General features: G+C 40.9%; 1 protein-coding gene across 1 annotated transcript in view; it reads left to right on the forward strand.

The window, feature by feature from the left end:
• The window catches only part of snx29 (sorting nexin 29), a 344,206-nt gene that overhangs the window by 233,006 nt on the left and 86,905 nt on the right, over positions 1 to 24,295 (forward strand). Inside the window, exons 16-18 of the mRNA XM_062056216.1 lie at positions 1,877 to 1,993; positions 8,518 to 8,573; positions 10,546 to 10,627. Of these exons, the coding sequence (XP_061912200.1) occupies positions 1,877 to 1,993; positions 8,518 to 8,573; positions 10,546 to 10,627 (255 nt within the window). The remainder of the gene's footprint in view (positions 1 to 1,876; positions 1,994 to 8,517; positions 8,574 to 10,545; positions 10,628 to 24,295) is intronic.

Genomic DNA, 24,295 nt, shown 5'->3' on the forward strand with positions numbered 1-24,295 from the left:
CACAAGATTTATAGTAGGTGCTGATAAGTTCCACAACTTTAAATTCACATTGTAGAGGGGAAAAAAAATCCTCCTCTCTTTCCAATTCCATATGAAAGTAGTTGGTTTTCAGTTTCTTATTTGTCCAGCTCCATGCTCGTTTTTATATCCTTTACATTGGAGGCTAACTCCGTAGCTCCCTAGTTTGAGTACGATGGTTTTTTGAGAGCCTTATTTTGTTAGCACAGGCAGGATAGAGCAGCACTTTAATTGTGAAGACAGGAAGTGTGCCGTCGTTTTTGTCCCTCATATTGGGCTCACACCAGCCAGCGGTCATCTCGCAAGATCCTCGCTTGCCGTGTATGTCAGCCAAAGGACGAATGAGACGTCATAGAGAAGAGTGATGATCTGTAATTTTTACGTCAATTTGTTTTATGCCTCTCCACGATCAACCGGTAGCTCCAGATCAACGTAATTGGCACCCCTGTTCTGAAATCTTTATGAAGCATTTTATGACTGGTACGACTTATACTTCGGAGTGATACAGAAATACGTTAGTTATTCATAAAACTATTGAAAAAAAGCTGAATAGACATTTTCTTTTTCATTTTTTATTAGTGTGCCTGAAATGTTTCTGCAGCCTGGTGGTTGGTGACCCCTGCTTTGCACTACACCCACCAACCAATACATTAAGGTGGACCTGCATAATGAAATGAGATCCATTAAAGTCCTCAATTTGTCACTGCTATTGAAAACATGATATTATTTTTTCAAAGAACAGGTAGAGAGGTGTTAAATTCAGACTTGTCTTATATTAAGGTCGTTATGTTTTTTTTAGTGTATATTTATAAATCTATTGCTCTGTTTTTGAACGGAGAGCTGAATGAATATTTGGGTATTTGAGTGGTTGTGTCTATCAATAACATCACTGATACGTGTGGGCTCTCAATGATTAGTGTGACATTGCCTTTGAATGCAGTTACACAACATGGCATTTCTATTGTCAATGGTGTAGGCTGTTACAACATTGGTGCTGTAAATAATGTAAGATGTAATTCCCACTTGTTTGACTTTGTACAAGATTTTGTACATCCATCCTGAAAGAAGGCCTGTTGACCCCTGATTTACAAAGTGATTAATTACGGTACGTCCATTGCTTATCCATTCTGTACATCTTCTGCTGGACTATTTGGGTTTTATTTTGGACTATGCTAAGTTCTTCTGGCTTCATTCCAGCAATTTTGCAGTCAAGTATGCACAAGAGGACACTGTGACATGCTGTTTCAAATGGAATGTGAAAAAGTTAACGGCTACCGGTCGATCTTATAGTAACAGTGGTGCCAGAACTGGTCTCACCTGCTAATCGCGTGACATCACCCCGCTGAAGTGGTTGTGACAGCAGGTGCCTTGTGTAAAGCACAGTGTGTGTCACAGCTGTCAGTCTCACGACAGAGACCTATCTGCCCTGTCTGGCCAGTTTAAGAAGATGGGGCATCCAACATACACACACATACACACACATTGTCATTTGTCAGAACTATTTGCATGAGCGCACAGAATTGTGGATAACACTGTCAAGGTTCGTTAGAGCTGAAGACAATTGATTAGCTGGCTGGCAGGATTCTGAACTGCTTTTGCCTACTTCAATTCTCTCACGCTGGATCTGCTCCCCGTTTGGCTCCATCCCTCCACCACAGGATGGAGTTAAACTGTTTCCCAAAATATGTCCTGCTGTCAATTTTAATTAGACTCCACCTGGACTGCTCCTTCTCTGTGTGCAACCGAGAATTGTAAATTTAATTGTTTTCCATTTTTATTATAGCTGTGGGTTTTAATGACATAACGTGCCAATTTGTGTTTGTGTGTGTGTGTGTGTGTGTGTGTGTGTGTGTTACAGGTGGCCGAGATGCACGGAGAGTTGATCGAGTTTAATGAACGTCTATATCGCACCCTCATGGCTAAAGACCACCTCATCGTGCAGATGAGACAGGAACTTATTGAGCTGAGAGGTCCGGTGAGTTATTAACAACACACAGATGTCGCTCCACTAAAACTTATTTTTTAAGATCCTTTCCTGTCTTTTCTTGACTTACACTCTTTGTAAGTTAGGTTCATATTTGCCCCCAAGCTCATAAACATTAAAGGACCCATAGCGCCCAGATAGCCCAAATTTCACTAACAAGTTCTCTTTATGTATTTTTTACTTCTTTTATATATATATATATATATATATATATATATATATATATATATATATATATATATATATATATATATATATATATATATATATATATATATATATATATATATATATATATATTTAAATTAATCAATCCAACAAAACAATATACAACAATACCATAATAATGCAATTCCAATTCAAAACCAAACCCGACCCAGCATCATTCAGAATTGCTATAAACAGAGCGATTGAGAGGACACACAAATATGACACAAAACAATCCAAAAGCAGTCAAACAAAAATGAATATTATCAACAACAGTATCAATATTAATAACAATTCTAACATAGCAGTGATTAGGAATCCCTCATTGACATTATCATTACAGCCATTTATTAAAAAAAATAAACATTTAAAAAAATGAACAATAGTGTTTTTTACTTCTGAAAATGAATCAGACATTCCTTTCCCATAATATCAATTAGATTTTGAGTAAAAGGTAGATAAATATTTGTATTCTGAACGCCCCCTTTTCATCGCCAGACTTGATATACCGCCCCCTCTTTGTGTGACGTCATCTACCAAACTAGAGCCATTTTCCCATTAGACAGTGTGGAAAAAGGCATGAAAAACGATTATTGGATTAATTTGCATGTTTTTGTCACCCCGGTCCATTATTACTTCAAAACTGATATGGTTAAAAATATGCACAAAAAATAAATATTAAAAATCTCTATTTCCGGACTTCCCTTCTTCTCTTCCATAGACACCACAGCCTGTTTCCTCATGCTGTCAGATTTTCCTCAAGCATTTTGAAGAAAACATCAGTAGAAAAGGACATCAAATAGAATACTAGCGTCTTACCTTCTTTATCTCTTGTTTTTAAGCACCAGGTCCGCTCTTCTTTCTCCGTTTTTCCGCAAGCTCTGAATTAGTCTTTCTGTCGTCAAGGGGGAATCTGACTTTCCGGATCGCATTTCGCTTAAGTCTTTTTTTTATTTTAAGATTTGTTTATTGGACTTTTGACATATACAGTCCAGAAATACAATCAAACACATGCTAAATGTTCTTATTTTTCTCCCCCAAAACAAGTAACCCACAAAAATGATATATAAAATATAATTAAAATATTAAATTAGGGGGAAAAAACAAAAAAGACATGCATCAGTCAAATAAGTACAGGAAAATATTGACATGATGCCACGGACAACTGCACTCCTGAGTGTCCCCAACATGGTGAATCAAAACACAAAAGCAGACAAAGGGCTCATCAATGATCTACCTTTCAATTACTTTTCAATCAGGGTGAAATGTGATATCAGTCTCTTTTACCTATTTTAGGAGACCACCCCATACTTCCTGAAACTCCACAGAACAACCGTTCAATGACTCTCCAGTTTGAGAAAACACAGTATCACTTGAGTCTTTTAAATTGTTTTCCTTTCAAACTTCAACCACAACCCTTCTCTTTCAAAGTCAGAATCATTAAAATGATCGCTGCAAATTACACTCCGCTGGCTCTGTCCGTCACCAGTCAAATTGACTGGTGCAATTTGACAATTTGAGAGGTTCTTTCTTTTGTCATATTCCCATCATTTGGAAATGTATTCAGGCTGACCCCTTCTTAAGTTATATTGCTACAATATCCATCAATGCATCTGGCAGACATATTTGATAATTCCTTCAAATTCTGCACAAGCGAAGAATGAAGAGGCTGCCAAAACACAAACTACACATTATGAAATTCAGACCTCCAGTCCAGAACTATTAAATAATTGCCACAGATGTCATCATTAGAGGGGCTACCTTAAATTTAAACTATTCCTTTGCAGTCTATTGGACAAGGAAAAAGAATATATTTGATAACTGGACTGGGTGTTCAAAATGGAATGCTCCGCTGTGAAACCCTTTGATTTCTCCCAGTTGACCAGTGACGAGAAACAAATGCTAATTATAGAAGTGTGGACCTCGACAAGGTTTTAGCGTTACACATGTGAACTCCTGCATGGAGACAGGCTTAAAATTTAAAAGCAGGTAATGTTGCATACAGATACAGAATTTATTTCTACAGTACACTCAAATTAAAAAAGAAAGACATAAGATAATGAACAAATTAAAACTTGATCAAATGGTAATTGACAGGGGTACCATCCATCCATCCATCCATTTTCTTCTGCTTATCCGAGGTTGGGTCGCGGGGGCAGCAGCCTAAGCAGAGAAGCCAAGACTTCCCTCTCCCCAGCCACTTTGTCCAGCTCCTCCCGGGGAATCCCGAGGCGTTCCCAGGCCAACCGGGAGACATAGTCTTCCCAACGTATCCTGGGTCTTCCCCGTCGGCCGTGCCCTAAACACCTCCCTAGGGAGGCGTTCGGGTGGCAACCTGACCAGATGGCTGAACCACCTCATCTGGCTCCTCTCCATGTGGAGGAGCAGCAGCGGCTTTACTTTGAGCCCCCCCCCGGAAGGCAGAGCTTCTCACCCTATCTCTAAGGGAGAGCTCCGCCACTCGGCGGAGGAAACTCATTTCGACCGCTTGTACCCGTGATCTTGTCCTTTCGGTCATAACCCAAAGCTCATGACCATAGGTGAGGATGGGAACGTAGATCGACCGGTAAATTGAGTGCTTTGCCTTCCGGCTCAGCTCCTTCTTCACCACAACGCATCGATACAGCGTCCGCATTATTGAAGACGCCGCACCGACCCACCTGTCGATCTCACGATTGATAGTGGTACGAATGTCTTAATTAGGTAAATTATAATTGTAGTCAAATCTAACGAGTTTGTTTTTAACCAAACACTCTTACTAACACTACCACTAATTACCCATGTTATTATTTTTACTATTATTATTAGCAGTAGCAGTAGTAGTAGTGGTATTTAAAAAAAAAATCATTTCTATCAGGAATATCCTTTTTTTTTTTTGACATTCCTGGAAGAATACCTACCTATTATTCAACATCTCATAATAAAACTCCCAAACACAAAAACATAGAGTAAATCATTATTATTACATCATAATAGAAATTGAAAATATCCGAAATAAAAAAGATAACCTACTAATAATAAACACATGATAAAAAACTCACAAAGTTACACCATCTTATTATGTTCTATTTGTTTGCTGTTCAATTATAAAAAAATTAAATTAAAATAGGTCTGGGTTACTTTTTGCCTCATTTGTGTGGGAATCCCGCGTGTGAATTCATCCCGGACCAGCTGCAGTGTGCTCAAACAACCACCGGGTAGCATCTGTGAGCAGATAATACTGCATCATCTCTTTTTCTTACAGACTTATCAGGTCGGTAGTGCATTCTTCACACATTCTTTACTCACACTTTAAGTGAGGGATGAGGCAAAAACTAACCCAGCCATACTGCAATGAGATTTTAATGGTTAAAATCACGCAGTTTTGAAGTGTTGCTGGTAAGATTTTGACTCGAAATTGCACTTTTTCTATGGAAGGATAGTGCACACAAGCAACACATAGCACACACATCTGACTGCACGCCAGACACTGACACTGACATGCATACACAAACACACCGTCTCTGGCATGAGCTGGTGTGGTGTTATAGTAGAGCGTCTCTGGAAGGTGAAGTTTAGATATCTTATCTCTCAATTCAGCCTGCACTTGCTGGACTGTTCACTTTGTGTGCATGTTTTTGCGTCCTTATTACTCGGCAGTTTCAAAGAGCTTCTCTCCAAATCTTGGTCACTTTAACTCAGCCTTTATACCTCAGCGCATATCCCGTTACTTTACAATCTGGTATTTTTGTGTGCTCCCCTTGGAGTGTGTGATCAAAGCTGAAGGATGCTGGGGTCACCACCGTGGCGACAGTGTTGCCCTTCCCCGCAGGTTTTCAAGCACGATAAGCCAGCTCTGGGTGGCAGGGATGGCGTAAAAATCACACGCTCTTTTTCGCACGCAATCATGCCGACTGCAAACATCTGGAATTGGTCATGTGGTTCCTCAAGGGACATGGGGCACTAAAAAGACTGACGCATATCAGACACACACTAGGGATAGAACAGTTTATGAAATAAATCGGTTGACCTGACAAGATTCGGCGCACGTGTTTTGCTCGGATCATATGATTTCTCTTTGTGTTAATAATCAGTTTGGAGAATGTACGTGTAGTTGTGATCATATCCATGTGCTTCATGAGGTCAAGTAGGGCTCTATGATCCCCCCCCATAACCGAATTGGCCAATAAAAATAGAATCCTGTAATCCTGTTAAACGCGAAGAATCATGAGATGACATATTTCTGTTTGAAATTCCGCCATCATAAGAGAGAAAGAACACGTAATTATGGGTCCAGGACCGCTCATTAATCCCAAAACAGTCAAAGGCCACTTAAAACACTGGCTAAATCTGCAAATAGACTAGGAAGCCAATGCTAGCCAGGACAACCCATCTCATTTACTTGTGTTGTTGTGGACGAGACTACAGATACAATCTCAATGTACAGACAGGAGAGGAGCCGTAACTCATCCTCAAGTTGTTTCCACTCAAAAATAAAGCAGCCATCAAGCGCCCTTAAGAACAGCAGCGCACTTCCAGCCTTCACAATAACATCCGGTCTGACTGCACTAACAAACCAAAGGTTTTTTACATAAAGTATTTTATATAAGCACTTTGTACTTGAAGCACCCATTGGTCGAATTATGTTAAAAAACTATTATGCCTTGACTTGAAATACTACTCAAAATTGTCCAATGATGTATTGCACCAATAAATAAGGATTAACATACACTTTTGTTGGGGAAGCACGGTGGTACAGGGGTTAGTGCTTGTGCCTCACAATACGAAGGTCCTGGGTTTGATCCTGGGCTTGTGTGGAGTTTGCATGTTCTCCCCGTGACTTTGTGGGTTCCCTCCGGGTACTCCGGCTTCCTCCCACCTCCAAAGACATGCACCTGGGGATAGGTTGATTGGCAACACTAAATTGGTCCTAGTGTGTGAATGTGAGTGTGAATGTTGTCTGTCTATCTGTGTTGGCCCTGTGATGAGATGGCGACTTGTCCAGGGTGTACCTCGCCTTCCGCCCGAATGCAGCTGAGATAGGCTCCAGCAACCCCCGTGACCCCGGAAGGGACAAGCGGTAGAAAATGGATGGATGGATACATTTTTGTTTTTATTTAAACAGAGGAAACTCTAATGCTGGTCAAGTTTGTGCTCCACTTTATGTTAGTGATAGATTATGTGGGTATAAAAATTGTACAATTAATTTTACAGTCAGAGCTTTAAGGGCCATTCACACGTTGCCAGTTTGGATGGTGGGCCATGCTGTATTCAAAACCGCCATGAACAGTGTCTCAATGATGGCGGAAAGTCTTCTCCAACAAGTTTTTTAACATCGGCGCATTAGTACTAAGTATTTCCCCAAAAGGCGGTGGAGTCCTCCACCATCTGCTCCGCACCAACCGCCGTGCCTCCATGTAGCTCTCTGATGAGCCCGTAATGCTTTTGTGTTTAACTCTGCCATCCCCGTGTAGTTACCGTGTTAACATTGTGAATTTCAAGCAGGAAAATTGAACAAATTTTCCATCCACCCATTTTCCATCGCTTGTCCCTTTTGGGGTGCTGGAGCTTATCCCAGCTGCATTCGGGCAGAAGGCGATTTTGTGATGCAAAAACAGAGGCTGCCGTTTGATACACGGAGAAAGATGTTTTTAATACGGCCCATTTCGAACCGCTGAGACCACCACGAAAAGTTTAACATGTTTATTTTTTTTGTCGGGTCCCCGACTCCCCACGGTTTTCGGGGTTTATGGCGCATGAGTGAAGGATGACACAGTTTTTTGTTCGGTATTAACACGGTCTTTGGCGGCGCACTGCAAATTGCCAAACCGGCATTGTTTGAACGCACCTTTAGGAGCCATTTAAAGTTACATTTTACAAGATGTTTTTGAAAGAACCACAACTAATAAATGATAATGGTAGATTATTGGAATATCAATCAATCAATCAATCAATGTTTATTTATATAGCCCTAAATCACAAGTGTCTCAAAGGGCTTTTAATACCAATATATGGTATTAAAAAGAACAACAATGTACACCAAACTAAACCTAAAACTGTGACCACAAAATTGTGACCACAAAACTGTGACGAGATCCGAACCATTCCATCCCTAACGCATGCACACACACGTTCACAATTGCATAGGGGGTCGTCAGATTAGGATAACAACAAGAGCTCACACAGTTCACTCATAACATAAATGTTCCAGATGTTAAATGCAGTGAGTAAACATTGATTCCAGCTGGTCACAGGTGCATGTATGAACCTCACAACCCATGGAAATGCATAATCATTCATTTACTTTTTGTCTGTTTTTATATACCCAGATTCCAGGCGATTTAAGCCAGACGTCAGACGACCCCAGCCTCTCTGATTTTGAAACGTAAGAATTCCTTACTTCTGGTCTATGCAGTTATATTAAAGCTGAGATACCTAAGTTATATTCTTTAACTAAAAATATATATATACATCATACAATATATCGTAGCAGTAATGATTTCTGAAAAAATGTATGTCTGCGTTCTGTCTGTGCTTTTTAAAAAGTATTTTAGTAAAAAAACCCCGGAAGACAAATTAATTTGTCTTCGTGGTGGTCAACCCCTCCAGATCCAATCATAGGATTCAGAGAAAGGAGGGTTGAGCAAAGCCCTTTAAGGAGCCTCCTCATTGGCTGACATGATATATAGTGAAGCGTGTACACGGTGCAAACTTGTTTTCAGTAAAGCATGGCTGCCGTACACCCACCTGGAAAGATACCTCCACTTGCCTTTACAGTATATACTGATAACAAAAACCTAAAAGAGGAAATCAGAGGAAGAAAAGAAGGACGCTGTATGTCTAAAAAAAAACAAAGAAGAGAAAAAACTCGAATACATATTGGTTCGGCGTATTCAAGATGGAGTGCATTGCAGGCTATTTTTGTACTAATATTGGCTGTTTTCCTCCTAGACAGGTAATCTAATGTTCATTTGTCCTATATTTTGTGTGTATCCTTTTGCGTGGCAACATGTGTTACATATAGTAAGCAAGAAAATACGAACCAGGGGATCCTTCGATGCAACTTCAGACTGTCAACAACCTATGCGTGTGCACGTACAGCTCTTGTGCACTTCCAGAGAGGAGGAGACTGGGAGGGACTATCAATGAGGTGCGCAGAGTGAGGGGCGGGATTTACAGTTTGAATTCTGCTTTGTGACACAAGATTCAAGTACCCCAGCTTTAACAAAGCACTTAGTTTGTGCAACATTTACAAAACAACCTTGCGAACGTCAAATAAATGTCTATACACTCTTTTTTTAACTAGTAATGGTAATAGTCACCATTTAGTTTATTTGGACCATGTTACATTGAAGTTACATTTAAAGAACATTGCATGTGTACCCACAAACATGTCTGGAAGTAGTAGAGAGAAGCAACGCTTATTTATTGCTTCTGCTTATCCCAGCAATTACTGAAAGTTTGTCCACTTTCTGTGTTCAAATATGTTCCCATCTTACCAATTTGTAGTACAAAATAATAAGGAAGGGTGATCCCTCCGGACATGACCCCAATAATTGAATTCCTGCGACGTAGGAATTATTAATTATAAATCAAATATTTGTATAGCTAAATCATAAAGAACATGTTTAAGATCTTCTTAATACGTTTTTCAACATTATGAGAGCCCTTTGGGCATGAAATAACACCATTTAGTCACCTTTACACTCGTTTAATTCAATATAGCAATGCTGCCTGATTCACTGGCCATGCCTCACTGTAGTATTTATATTTTTGGTTTATTTTATCATTCTTTTGCTTAAAATGCCTAAACAAGGACCAACAATTTGTAGAATATGCTTTTAAAAAATATCCCCCAAAAATCTGCAATGTGGTGATGCCGCAATATTTAAAGTCCTATGTGGAAAGGGACATTATAATGAATATTTTATGAATTAATTATTTGGTGTTGGGACAAGGGTCCAACTGCATGGCAGTGTAATGCCCAAAAAGTACTTTAGGACGAGAAAGTAACAAGACACAGATGACATGACTGAATTATACAAATCACGCACTTCTATGGATTCGTGGTGAGGCTTGCTGGGTCCGTTTTGAACATCTGCTCAAATGACGATGATCATGGTTTCTAGCCCTTCTTTGAGAGAAAGCGAAAGAGAACACTAATCTCTTTCTCCCGCCATAGCTCAAAGAGCTCTTTCTTCAACCCAGCATGCTTCCATTCATGTTCCTGTGACATTTCCCACTTGCTGGAGCTCACTCAGTGTTCTAGTCAAGAGTGGATGATGATAATGATGATTATGAAGATGAACATAATCGGCCATAGCAGTGAAGATGATGTTATTTGTGTCATACTAAAGGGCTCATCGGGCACTCATCAACGTGTGGATCCCTTCTGTGTTCCTGCAGGGCCGAGCCGCTAATGCCTACCACGTCTATCAGGTAAAGAAAAAAATGTGTCAACTTGGCAGTCGGATCAAACACTCATGTCTAAGCCATTTTGGTCCCTTAAGAATTTTTGTTTCATATAAATGGTCAAAGTCTTTCTGTTAATGTAAACAATTTAATTCGTCCACCGTGACCTGTTTGTGGCATTTTCATTGGTCTGATGTGACACGGCTAATTTCATTGGCGGCATGTGAAGCTTGCGAACCCGGAAAAATCCATAAAAGAAACGCAGCATTGGATAACGCACATTGTTCACAGCATGGGAAAAAAGTAGCGGCTTATTGTCCGGAAAATTACAATACAAGTTCCAGGTTACAAGTCTATGTCCAACCTCGACTTGACTTGCAATTTTAACGGTGCAGCTTCTGCTATGTCATTTTTTGTGATATTTGAATGTTTTAATAATGTTTTGTTTACAAAATAGCTTACCTAAGAGTAAAAGGGGAACACAAATACAAACAAAGGCCTCAAATTTTAACTTTTGAAGGTCAAGGCAAGTGTTGCCTTAAAGGAGGGTATCATTCAACATCAGACTGGCACACTGTCGCCACACCAACACCAACATCACACATGTCCCAAAGCTGACATAGCAAGTTCAATGTTTTATTATAATAATCAAACAACAGCAGCCATTTCCATTATATTATTTACTAATGTTGAATGTATGGGCAGGGGGATCTGTTGTGGAAGAATTTCAGACATATACCTCTTTCAGATAACACATTTAGTTCACCTTAAAACATACCCCATTTTGAACAATCATATGTGTGCTGTAGCACAAGCATTGGATAAAGTGTACAACTGTTTGTCTGCAAAGTTTATCATTACAGCGTTTTTATTAGCATTTATGTAATCTAGTAACAACAATTTTGATGAATATGCATACATTAACATTCTTAATACATGGCACTAGAATAATCACAAATCTGAATGAGAAATGTGGCCGTACTTTGCCCTTTTGCTTTGCCAAAATAAGAGTTTGCATGCAGCATTTAACTCTGCTGTTATAAACTAACCTGCAAAATAGCAACACGTACGCATAACACGCCGTTAATGACATCGATAGGTTGCGTGTGAACCGCATCACAGTGTAACGACCTGGCAGTCACAGTTTTTGTGTGGTGTTGGAGTTGTCCAACGTTTTTTTTGGCCGTGAACACATCACTGGCTGAGCCGAGTGTGTGCGTCTTTTGGCGCAAATGAAAGAGAGCGGCTGCTGTCAATACAACATGTATATATATTTGTGTTGGTGTGATTACGACAGGAAGTGGCCTGTTATGCTGACAGTAATTAGTTTTACTCAATTAAGTTATTGTTGATGCAGCCTCCATCTCCTCCTTAAAATGTCTCGGCAGACGTTGTCATTGCTTTATCTGTTGTGACCTCTTGTTGTCACCTGTCAGTCACAGAGATGCATTGCCAAATTGTAAAGCGCTTTGGATATCAATCCAGGTACAGTAAAGCCCGATATAAATACAGACAATTTACTGTTTACCATTGGGGCAGAATAAATTGTGTTTACTTTGTTTAAAGTTTGGGTTGGATTTCGGATTCAGATTTTTTGCGCATTGATTATCCGTGCGCGGAGGACACGGGAGCATTGTACAATTGCCCTGGCGCGCACCTTAGAAGGGAACATTACTGTGCATGTTCTGAGCATGCCATGTTGTCGTTTTAGTAATCACTTTTGCAAGCGTTATCGTGCATCTTTAATGTGTAATATTGTACAAAAGTAGGGGTGTGCCGAATCCAATACAACTTTTTCACTTCCGATATTGTAGCCTTGATGCCAATATTAACCAGATCAGCACAAATCATATTACATACCTTTATTATTTTGTAGTGTGGAATGTTAGAAAAGGATTGATCAAGTGAGACTACTCAAGTGGATAACAATGGTAGGAATGAACAACACTAATCAACTGGAATGGATTTATTTTGTACTAGTAAGTTGATAGAGTGATAATTTGTTTTTTGGCAACACCTAGTGGTCACACAATTCATAAAGTTAAGCTCATGACAGTAAATTGAATGATGCAAGCTTGTTCTCATACACTTTTGCCTCGGAGACTTTGTACGTGCAAATATGCAAACGTAATAATTTTTGACTTGTTTATATTGTCAAATGTGTTTTATAGACTGCAATATTGTTTAACTAAGGACACTTATTAGGTTTAAATGGTAAATGGTCTGTATTTATAAAGTGCTTTACTATACCTGGAATGATAGCCATAGTATACATCACATTCGCCCATTCACACACACACACATGCAAGGAGCCAACCACAACCAATCAGGAGTGGTTAAGAGTTCCGCTTCTTGCTAAGGGACAACATGAGCTCTCCAAACCAGGATCGAACCGGTAACCCTACGGTCACAAGATGGCCAATCTACCCATTGAGCCATGCCGGCCTTACAAATATGGTATGTCTAACTTGTGTGCTATTGTGTAGCTGCTGGCTTCTAGTAGCCTATAGCATTTTACCTTTTTTAACGACATCACTAAAATACAAGAAAAGACCAACCTTGCATGCTTATTGGAGAACATTCAGATGTTAACTGGCTGTCCAGCTTTGCACAAGTAAACAGTAGTATTGCAGGTTGTATCACCGATTTTAAATGCAGGCCGATATAAGACGATACCAGTTTTGTTTTGCTGATATCGGACTGATCATGATACACTTAACAGATTGAGTTTAATAGTTTAAGTAGTGTCGATTTTAGTCATGTGGTTAAATTATTGCAACTTTTCTCCTCCAATCCTATTGCTGGGTATTGTGGCCAAACAGCTCAATTTTTGTTTCATCGGACATCACATGGACAAAGATAAGACCTTCTGGAGGAAAGTTCTGTGGTCATCTGACCAAAGAAAAAAACAAAAATGTAGCTGTTTTGCCACAATACCCAGCAATATGTTTGGAGGAGAAAAGGTGAGGCCTTTAATCCCAGTAACACCAGTCCTACCGTCAAGCATGGTGGTGGTAGTATTATGCTCTGGGCCTGTTTTGCTGCCAATGGAACTGGTGCTTTACAGAGAGTAAATTGGACAATGAAAAAGGAGGATTACCTCCAAATTCTCAAGGACAACCTAAAATCATCAGCCCGGAGGTTGGGTCTTGGGCGCAGTTGGGTGTTCCAACAGGACAATGACCCCAAACACACGTCAAAAGTGGTAAAGGAATGGCTAAATCAGGCTAGAATTAAGGTTTTAAATGGCTTTTCCAAAGTCCTGACTTAAACATGTGGACAATGCTGAAGGAACAAGTCCATGACAGATAACCAACACATTTAGCTGAACTGCACCAATTTTGTCAAGCGGAGTGGTCAAAAATTCAACCAGAAGCTTGTGGATGGCTACCAAAAGCGCCTTATTGCAGTGAAACTTGCCAAGGGACATGTAACCAAATATTAACATTGCTGTATGTATACTTTTGATCCAGCAGATTTGGTCACATTTTCATTAAATCCATAATAAATTCATAAAGGAACCAAACTTCATGAATGTTTTTTGTGACCAACAAGTATGTGCTCCAATCACTCTATCACAAAAAAATAAGAGTTGTAGAAATTATTGGAAACTCAAGACAGCCATGACATAATGTTCTTTACAAGTGTATGTAAACTTTTGACCACGACTGTATATACGTACGAAGTGAATGGGGTGATAAAGCTAAAGTTACCGCTAGTTAAGGTTACTATTGGCTGAAATGTGCCTTGCGGGCTGGATGCACGTTGATTTTCAAATGGTCCCACGGGTTGTTAGTTGGACACTCGTGGTGTAGAAAATGTGGCTATTATACTAGTATACGTGTGATATCTATCATTGTCGTGCGGTACAAAATTAGAATTCCACTATTGTCTCGACTCTAAAGCACAATTTTCTGCTGGAGTGCAAGGAAATGAGAAGTAATTGCCCATTCCGCTGTCATCCTTTCCATCACAGAGGGAAATGTTTAACATGACAGTTGCCATTTTGGTTGTTCTCCCCTTTCCTGTCACCTTTTCATGGCTCCAGTACGTGACAAGAGAGCATATCTGCGATGCGCACAGTTTTCAAGAAGTACTTCATCCTGCACTTTGCTCTACTTTCTTGCACTTTATTATAATGCCCTATTACAGTTTGACGTTCAGACCAGTGGATTTGGAATAACTTTCCTTAACTAAAAGCTGCACAGACACATGTCCAAGCAAGGTGTGCTGGGAATTGGACTCCAGAGTGCAGAGCCAACAAAACGGAACTGCTGCTTCCACATGGTTCTGTTATTCTGCAACTTGTCATTCACAATCACATGGTGTTAAACTTCAGCTCTCTCTCTTTCTCATGCATACACACACACACACACACACACACACACACACACACACACACACACACACACACACACACACACACACACACACACACACACACACACACACACACACACACACACACACACACACACACACTGTATTGCCAGAAGGTACAGCTGTAGTGTTAGTCACAGGGAAACCATTCGGGACAGGAAGAGACAGGTGACACATCCTCAGCGCTAACTGAACATCAGGGATGGCTTGCTAGCAAGCTCAGCCCGCTTAGCTTATACATAATAGATGTAAATTCACATCTCCAGCTGAGAGATTTCTGACACTTTTTTTCTGTGTCTTAAATCTTATCAGTCTTCACATCAGGGCAAACACTCCCAATAAATGAGATCTCATCAGTCATCAGTCACACACAGCCTGAGAGAACTTGTGGTCACACACCAGTAAACACCGCATGTTCAGGCTTTCCTCCAAAAAAGTGACCAAAAATGGTTTCGAAATCATACCCCTTTTTTTTTTAAATTGTCAGTGGAGAGCAAGTCACATTTATATGCTTTAGCACCGTGCAGGATAAAAGTGACTTGTTCCCTGCAATTTGGCAGCTCATTTATTCAGACAGTCTTACAGGTGGGCGCAATTGGATGCTGCTGTCGTGCTTAAAAGCTGAAATTTCCAGAGTTCATCACCAACTCAATGTAGCACCGACCTTGTATGAAAGGGCTTATTATGTCAAATCAAGTTCACCTCTAAAAAGGGGCTGGGCAATTTTGACAAAAATCAAAATCACTATTAATTGAACCTCTTACTTGATGTGCGATTTATTTCCACTCTCAACTCAGTTTATTCTCTAAATATTTGTTTAACTATTTGATAAAAAGAAATAAACATGAACACTTATTGAAACAATGGGTTTAAAAAGGCATCAGCTAGAACCAAAATGTTTTGGCAAAAAAAAAAAAAAAACTTTTAAAAAGGAGGACATAAAGAAAAAGCCAAATACACCCAACATTTTAGTTCATGGGTGTCAAACTCTGGCCCGCGGGCCAAAGTTGGCCCGCCTTGTAATTTCACTTAGCCTTTGAGGCGATATCAAATTAACACTAGAGCTGGCCCGCCGATTATATACAGCGGCGGTGCCGCGGTAACACCGCATTCACCGCTAATTCTCATACTTGCCAACCCAAATTTCAGTGCCCCTCCCGAAAATCGTCACGTCCGCTTTTCATCCATTCTAACAACGTGCCGGCCCAGTCACAAGATATGTGCGGCTTCTGTACGCACACACACGTGAATGCAATGCATACTTGATCAACAGCGATACAGGTTACACTGAGGGTAGACGTATAAACAACTTTAACACTGTTATAAATATGCGCCACACTGTGAATCCACACCAAACAAGAATGACAAACACATTTCGGTAGAACATCCGCACCGTAACACAACATAAACGCAACAGAACAAATACCCAGAACCCTTTGCAGCACTAACTCTTCCGGGACGCTACAAGGTGTGTGTGGCGAGGGGGGGGTTTGGTGGTAGCGGGGGGTGTATTTTGTAGCGTCCCGGAAGTTAGTGCTACAAAAGGTTCTGGGTATTTGTTCTGTTGTGTTTATGTTGTGTTACGGTGCGGATGTTCTCCCAAAATGTGTTTGTTATTCTTGTTTGGTGTGGATCCACAGTGTGGCGTATATTTCTAACAGTGTTAAAGTTGTTCATACGGTCACCCTCAGTGTAACCTGTATCGCTGTTGATGAAGTATGCATTGCATTCACTTGTGTGTGCATACAGAAGCCGCACATATCTTGTGACTGGGCCGGCACGTTGTTAGAATAGATGAAAAGCGGACGTGACGACAGCTCGTAGAGGACGTTAAAGGGAGTGCCTTTAAGGCACGCCCCCAAGACTGTGGTCCGGGTGGACTGCGAGATATAATGACTGATGAACACTTTCGTTCGATAATGAAGGTTGCCTCAGCTCAAAGCCTGAGCCCCGACATTAATGAACTAGCTTGGGCACATCAGATTAGATCAGTGTGTTGCAAACTGAGCAGTTTAAAGTCCTGAATGGTTGGTTTATTCATTGTTATTTTATTTTCAAATTTATTAGCCTGTGGAAAAAGTTAATGTTGATATTTACCTCAGAAGGCTGCAAATAGAAAAGAGGCATTTTTTATTTAAATTTTATTTGATATGCCATTGATATTTTTTATTATTATTATTATTATTATTATTATTATTTGAAACTCAATTTTGCATGTCACTATAAAGTTATATAAGCCTTGCTTGTTCAATATTCAATGCAAAACTTGTTTGGGTCCCTATTAAAAGGTTAATTTGTTCAACCTTGGCCCGCGGCTTTGTTCAGTTTTAAATTTTGGCCCACTCTGTATTTGAGTTTGACACCCCTGTTTTAGTTAGTACAATGCAAATAAAAGATCTAACAAAATATTGTTATGTTTCAACTAAAGGGGAGGTGACGGCGACAGACACTAGATGGCAGTATGTACAATTATTTATTATATATATAGTGACATACATATATATATATATATAATAATAATAATAATTAACAATACTAATAAACTAGAATGGAGTGTGACAAAATCCAAGAGTGTATGAGAGTGACTATGTGTGCAGATTAGCTGAAGTGTGTGTTACCAAGTGTTGCACGAGAGAAGAGGAAGTCCAGGGACAGGCAGGTGAGAGAGAAGCGTCAGAGAAGGAAGTCCAAGCGGGAGGTCGAGAATCCAAAAGGCAGTCCGGGGGGCAGGGGAACAACAAGGTATCACAGACACAGGGGAACACGGGAAGCGCTGCGGGAAGACAACAAGAACATAAGAACAACGGAAACATGGAAGTCACAGGGAAAGAGCGAGTTCGCGGGATGGAAGCCAGATACAGGATGCTTACAAGGGTAAAGAAGACTATACTCCGGCGCCGCCTGGCAGGTTCTGCGAGCTTATGAAGGCAGGTCCTTCATTAAGTGCAGGTGTGCAGAATGCCGGGGATCGTTTGCAGCTGGCGGCTGCCGCGGGGCGGAGACGCGCACGGCGCGCTCCTGGCTGTGTGCACCCGTGGGCGTGTCCCGAGGTGCGCTCACTGGAGCGCACAGACGGAAGAGAGGCGTTGGCAGGAGTCTGAGCCGTAACAGTACCCCCCTCCTTATGGACAGCTTCCAGATGTCCTACTGGTCGTACCACCAACAAAGACACAGGAACAAAAGTCAAGGGTGGGCGGAGGGGTGAACTGGTGGTGGGTCGCCGGCCCAAATGTCCCCGAATCCACCGGGGACGAGTCTGGTGGCGGCGGCGGCGAGTAGTATGCCTCTGAGGCCGGCGAGGCGGGCGACCAAGGTACGGCCACCATCTTGGCCGTCGGAAAGGCGGACGCGAGCGGCGCCATGGTGCGTCTCGCCGGAAATAAGAAGGAGACGTCTGAGGCGAAGAGGATGACGTCATCGGCGGCGTGGCAGCGGCAGACGTCATCGGCGGCGTGGCAGCGGCAGACGTCATAGCCGGAGACGAGGAGGGCAGCTGAGGAGCTGGCCGAGGTGCTGAAGCCGGCGCTGCAGGCCGAGGTGCAGAGGTCGGCGCTGCTGGACGAGGTGCAGAGGTTGGCGCTGCAGAGGTCGGCGCTGCCGGCCGAGGGGCGAAGGTCGGCGCTGCTGGCCGAGGGGCGAAGGTCGGGGCCAGCCTGGGAGCTGGTGGAGACACAGGGGATATCCTGGGGATTGGTGCTAGCTCGGAGGCTAGTGCTAGCTCGGGGGCTAGCCGAGGGGCTGGTGCTAGCTCGGGGGCTAGCCGAGGGGCTGGTGCTAGCTCGGGGGCTAGTCGAGGGGCTGGTGCTAGCTCGGACCTTAGCCGAGGGGCTGGTGCTAGCTCGGATTCTAGCCGAGGGGCTGGTGCTAGCTCGGACGCTAGCCGAGGGGCTGGTGCTAGCTCGGACGCTAGCCGAGGGACTGGTGCTAGCTCGGACGCTAGCCGAGGGACTGGTGCTAGTTCGGACGCTAGCCGAGGGACTGGTGCTAGCTCGGACACTAGCCGAGGGCCTGATGCTAGCTCGGCGGCTAGCCTGGCGGCTGGTGCCAGCTCAGAGGCTAGCCAGGGGACTGGTGGCTGCGGCTGGGAAAAGCGGAAGACAGGTGGAATTAGTCTGGCAGGGGGAAGCCTGTCTGGTTGCAGCTGCGCCATCACACCAGCACAGCCACCAGTACTATCCCCCCCCTCCGAAAGCGGATGCCAGACGCTTCCTGCTGGCTGAGGAACAGTCTTTAAGGGTGGGAGGAGGGTGTCCAGGCGATGAGAAAATTCCTCCTTGCTCACATCACTGCTAAACATGCCTTTCCATGAAAGTTTGGCAGGACATGACAACTCCTCCGGTGTGGAGCGAAAAAAAGAAAAAGCCATGGTGATTCGGGCAAAAATAGAAGAGAGAAAAAAAAAAGTCACTGGGGCGGGGCTAATGTCACTGGGGCGGGGCTAAAGTCACTGGGCCGTCAGGTCCCTAATCAATTGGCCGGAGTATACTGTTATGTTTCAACTAAAGGGGAGGTGACGGCGACAGACACTAGATGGCAGTATGTACAATTATTTATTATATATATAGTGACATACATATATATATATATATATATAATAATAATAATAATTAACAATACTAATACACTAGAATGGAGTGTGACAAAATCCAAGAGTGTATGAGAGTGACTATGTGTGCAGATTAGCTGAAGTGTGTGTTACCAAGTGTTGCACGAGAGAAGAGGAAGTCCAGGGACAGGCAGGTGATCCGGGGCGAGAGAGAAGCGTCAGAGAAGGAAGTCCAAGCGGGAGGTCGAGAATCCAAAAGGCAGTCCGGGGGGGCAGGGGAACAACAAGGTATCACAGACACAGGGGAACACGGGAAGCGCTGCGGGAAGACAACAAGAACATAAGAACAACGGAAACATGGAAGTCACAGGGAAAGAGCGAGTTCGCGGGATGGAAGCCAGATACAGGATGCTTACAAGGGTAAAGAAGACTATACTCCGGCGCCGCCTGGCAGGTTCTGCGAGCTTATGAAGGCAGGTCCTTCATTAAGTGCAGGTGTGCAGAATGCCGGTGATCGTTTGCAGGTGGCGGCTGCCGCGGGGCGGAGACGCGCACGGCGCGCTCCTGGCTGTGCGCACCCGTGGGCGTGTCCCGAGGTGCGCTCACTGGAGCGCACAGACGGAAGAGAGGCGTTGGCAGGAGTCTGAGCCGTAACAAATATAAGATAAAAAGACTAGAATTTAGTAAAACAAATAAATACAAAAACTAATAAAATGATCTGTCCATCCAGGTAGTTCATTTCACTTAAGACATTTTGAATTAAGATTTGTATATCTACAAACTTTCATTCTGAAAACAAGCATTATTCAACTTGCAATTCTTAAATTAAACATCTTCAGGATGTTGCTGAATCTTTAAATACGAGTTTATATGTGGGGAAAACCAAAATATCTTATTTGAGCAGTTATTTTCTCAATGTTAACATTTTTAAACAAGAATACACAAAATATAATTATTCATGCTATAATTAAGATTATGATTTAAAGTCAATGACGTAAAATCAGAAGAGAGCCTTTAAAACTAGGGAAATTTGTAGAAATTACATTTTTAATCTTGGCAATTGGCAAATAGTTTGCAGTGTAGCTGACATTATTTTACTAACAAGTAACAACAAAAAGGTGCATTAGCATCAAGTTTGTTTAGTTTAGCGGTAACATGACCTTACAAAGCCTAAAGTGAAGTACTTTTTAGAGGCGGTATAGTACCGAATATGATTAATTAGTATCGTGGTCGAGTCGCCAGAAGAAAGACATTTCTGCGCAAATGTCACAAAGTATCCCGCTTACATTACGCCAAACAGCACAGAGACAAGCCTCAAAACTTCTGGAACAAAGTAATTTGGAGTGATGGCTTTCTTCTGGCGACTCAACCATGCATCCCATTTTTCTTCAAGTGCCTCCTTATTGTGCATCATGAAACAGCCACACCACAATTTTTTAGTTAGTCCTGTATTTCAGCTGAAGTTATTTGTGGATTTTTCTTTGCATCTCGAACAATTTTCCTGGCAGTTGTAACTGAAATCTTTGCTGGTCTACCTGAATCCCTCATTTTCCACTCTTAATCAGCGTTCTAACACTGCTGATTGGCATTCTCAATTCCTTGGATATCTTTTTATACCCCTTTCCTGTTAATGCAGTTTTAATTACCCTTTTCTCGCAGATCCTTTGACATTATTTTGCCTTCCCATGACTCAGAATCCAGAAACATCTGTGCAGCACTGGATGAAAGATGCAATGGTCGGTCAGAAGCCCAGAAACTCACTGACCTTTATACACACACATTAATTACAAACAAAAAGGTCACAGGTGAGGATTGGAACCTTGATTAGCCATTCAACCTGTTTATGTCAACTTTTGTGCATGTTATCAGATCAAAGTCACTGGGGTATGTACACTTTTGATGAGGGTCATTTTGGTACTTTCTTTTGTCATTTTGATTTAAAAAGAGTAAACACAGTTGTTTGCCAATAAATAGCTTCACACAACCATTAAGCATGAGTGGAAGAAAGGTTTTTGTATTATCATTCATATTCTCTGAAGAATGGCCAAGAAATCATAAATTCTCCCAGGGTATGTAAACTAATGACAACAACTGTACATATATATATATATATATATATATATATATATATATATATATATATATATATATATATATATATATATATGTATATATGTGTGTGTGTATGTATTCATGTATGTATATATCCATCCATCCATTTTCTACCCGCTTGTCCCATTTCGGGGTTGCGGGGGGTGCTGGAGCCTATCTCAACTGCGTTCGGGCGGAAGGCGGGGTACACCCTGGACAAGTCGCCACCTCATCGCAGGGCCAACACAGATAGACAGACAACATTCACATTCACAAACTAGGGAACATTTAGTGTTGCCAATCAACCTATCCCCAGGTGCATGGAAACATGGAAGCTCCGCACAGAAAGACCCCGAGCCCAGGGATCAAACCCAGGACCTTTGTATTGTGAGGCACACACACTAACCCCTGTTTCACCGTGCTGCCTGTATGTATATATGTGTATGTATATATGTATATATATATATATATATATATATATATATATATATATATATATATATATATATATACATGCATATATATGTATATATATATATATATATGTATATATATATATATATATATATATATATATATGTATATATATATATATATATATATTTATATATATATATATATATATATATATATATATATATTATATATATATATATATATATATATATATATATATATATACCTATAGAGGTATAAATATATATATATATATATATATATATATATATATATGTATATATACATATATAGGTATATATACATATATAGGTATATATACACTACCGTTCAAAAGATTGGGGTCACATTGAAATGTCCTTATTTTTTAAGGAAAAGCACTGTACTTTTCAATGAAGATAACTTTAAACTAGTCTTAACTTTAAAGAAATACACTCTATACATTGCTAATGTGGTAAATGACTATTCTAGCTGCAAATGTCTGATTTTTTGGTGCAATATCTACATAGGTGTATAGAGGCCCATTTCCAGCAACTATCACTCCAGTGTTCTAATGGTACAATGTGTTGCTCATTGGCTCAGAAGGCTAATTGATGATTAGAAAACCCTTGTGCAATCATGTTCACACACCTGAAAACAGTTTAGCTCGTTACAGAAGCTACAAAACTGACCATCCTTTGAGCAGATTGAGTTTCTGGAGCATCACATTTGTGGGGTCAATTAAACGCTCAAAATGGCCAAAAAAAGAGAACTTTCATCTGAAACTCGACAGTCTATTCTTGTTCTTAGAAATGAAGGCTATTCCACAAAATTGTTTGGGTGACCCCAAACTTTTGAACGGTAGTGTATGTATTTATATATACGTGTGTGTATATATATATATATATATATAATATATATATATATATATATATATATATATATATATATATATATATATATATATACTGTATATATATGTGTATGTATATATATATATATATATATATATATATATATATATATATATATATATATATATATATATATATATATATATATATATATATATATATATATATATACATATAAGGCCAACATCCTGGCCATTGTGGGTTAAAAAGATCCAAAACCGAAAACAACAATCTTAGTGTAAAAAACACAGATTTTGTTTAATTCTGCCTCTTCATTGGTGCTCTTAGGACGGATGCTGTCCAGCTCTTGAGCCCCAATAGAAAGTTCAGCCCATCTGGTGCATTGGAAACTTTCCTTCCCAGAGCTATATTGGTCTAATGGCTCCCTCTGGAAAGGGCTTTTGTTCTTCGACAGCCTAATGGATGGCCAAGGTTACCGGAGTCATTGTTGTTAAGGTGAGGTATTTGTCGTGATTGAACACCTCAGCCGACTGTCTGAAAAGACCGGAGAGTATCATAAGGGGGCTTTTTTAAAATCCTCCCTTGTGTGCGCGAGTACCATTTCACAGTATTTTTTCACCTTGTCGTGTGCACATGTGCTTTCAAAATGGAGCCGGTGATGAGAGCAATGAACCATAGCTGCGATAGCGAGTTTTTTTGTTTTTTTTGGGAGAGTGTGAGTCAATGGGATTGTTGAGTCCTGGGTCTAAGTTAGGTCACAGCAACCTTGTGGTTTGAAATAAGCTCATTATCAGCCGTGGGGTGCTGCTGCTGAGAAGAAGAAAGTTGATTTAAAAACCGCTTCTCACGTTACCTCCCAAAATGTCTTTACTTCTTACTTCTCCTCATCCCATTTCTCCTCCATCATCCCCCATCTGTGTCCCTCCCTCTACCAGCTTGCCCAGCATTATGGTGAAACGCCGACTCCATTTTCCCTCTAGGCATTTTGTTTATCCTCTACAGCCACTCTTCTCTCAACCTTTAATTTATTTATCTATTTTTTTAAAGATGACTTCCACTGAAATACAAGCGAGGTTTGCGAATGGAGGACGGTGAAATGGATTTTCTTCATCATCAGAGGCCATTCTTCTTTGCTCACATCCTGAACTCATAATGAGCAAATTATAGTGGTCGGGGTTGTAGCAATACAACCAAGGAAGTCTGCATTAGGGTTGTACGGTATACCGGTACTAGTATAGTATCGCGGTACTAATGAATAAAAAACGGTACTATACTCCGTTTGAAAGTACCGGTTCCCAATTGTTTTTATTTTTTGTTTTTTTTAACGGGGATGGACGGCACGCCGTCACGTCATGACATTGCTGGGTT

Source organism: Entelurus aequoreus, linkage group LG08 (genome assembly GCF_033978785.1).
Source record: "Entelurus aequoreus isolate RoL-2023_Sb linkage group LG08, RoL_Eaeq_v1.1, whole genome shotgun sequence".
Classification (NCBI taxonomy): domain Eukaryota; kingdom Metazoa; phylum Chordata; class Actinopteri; order Syngnathiformes; family Syngnathidae; genus Entelurus; species Entelurus aequoreus.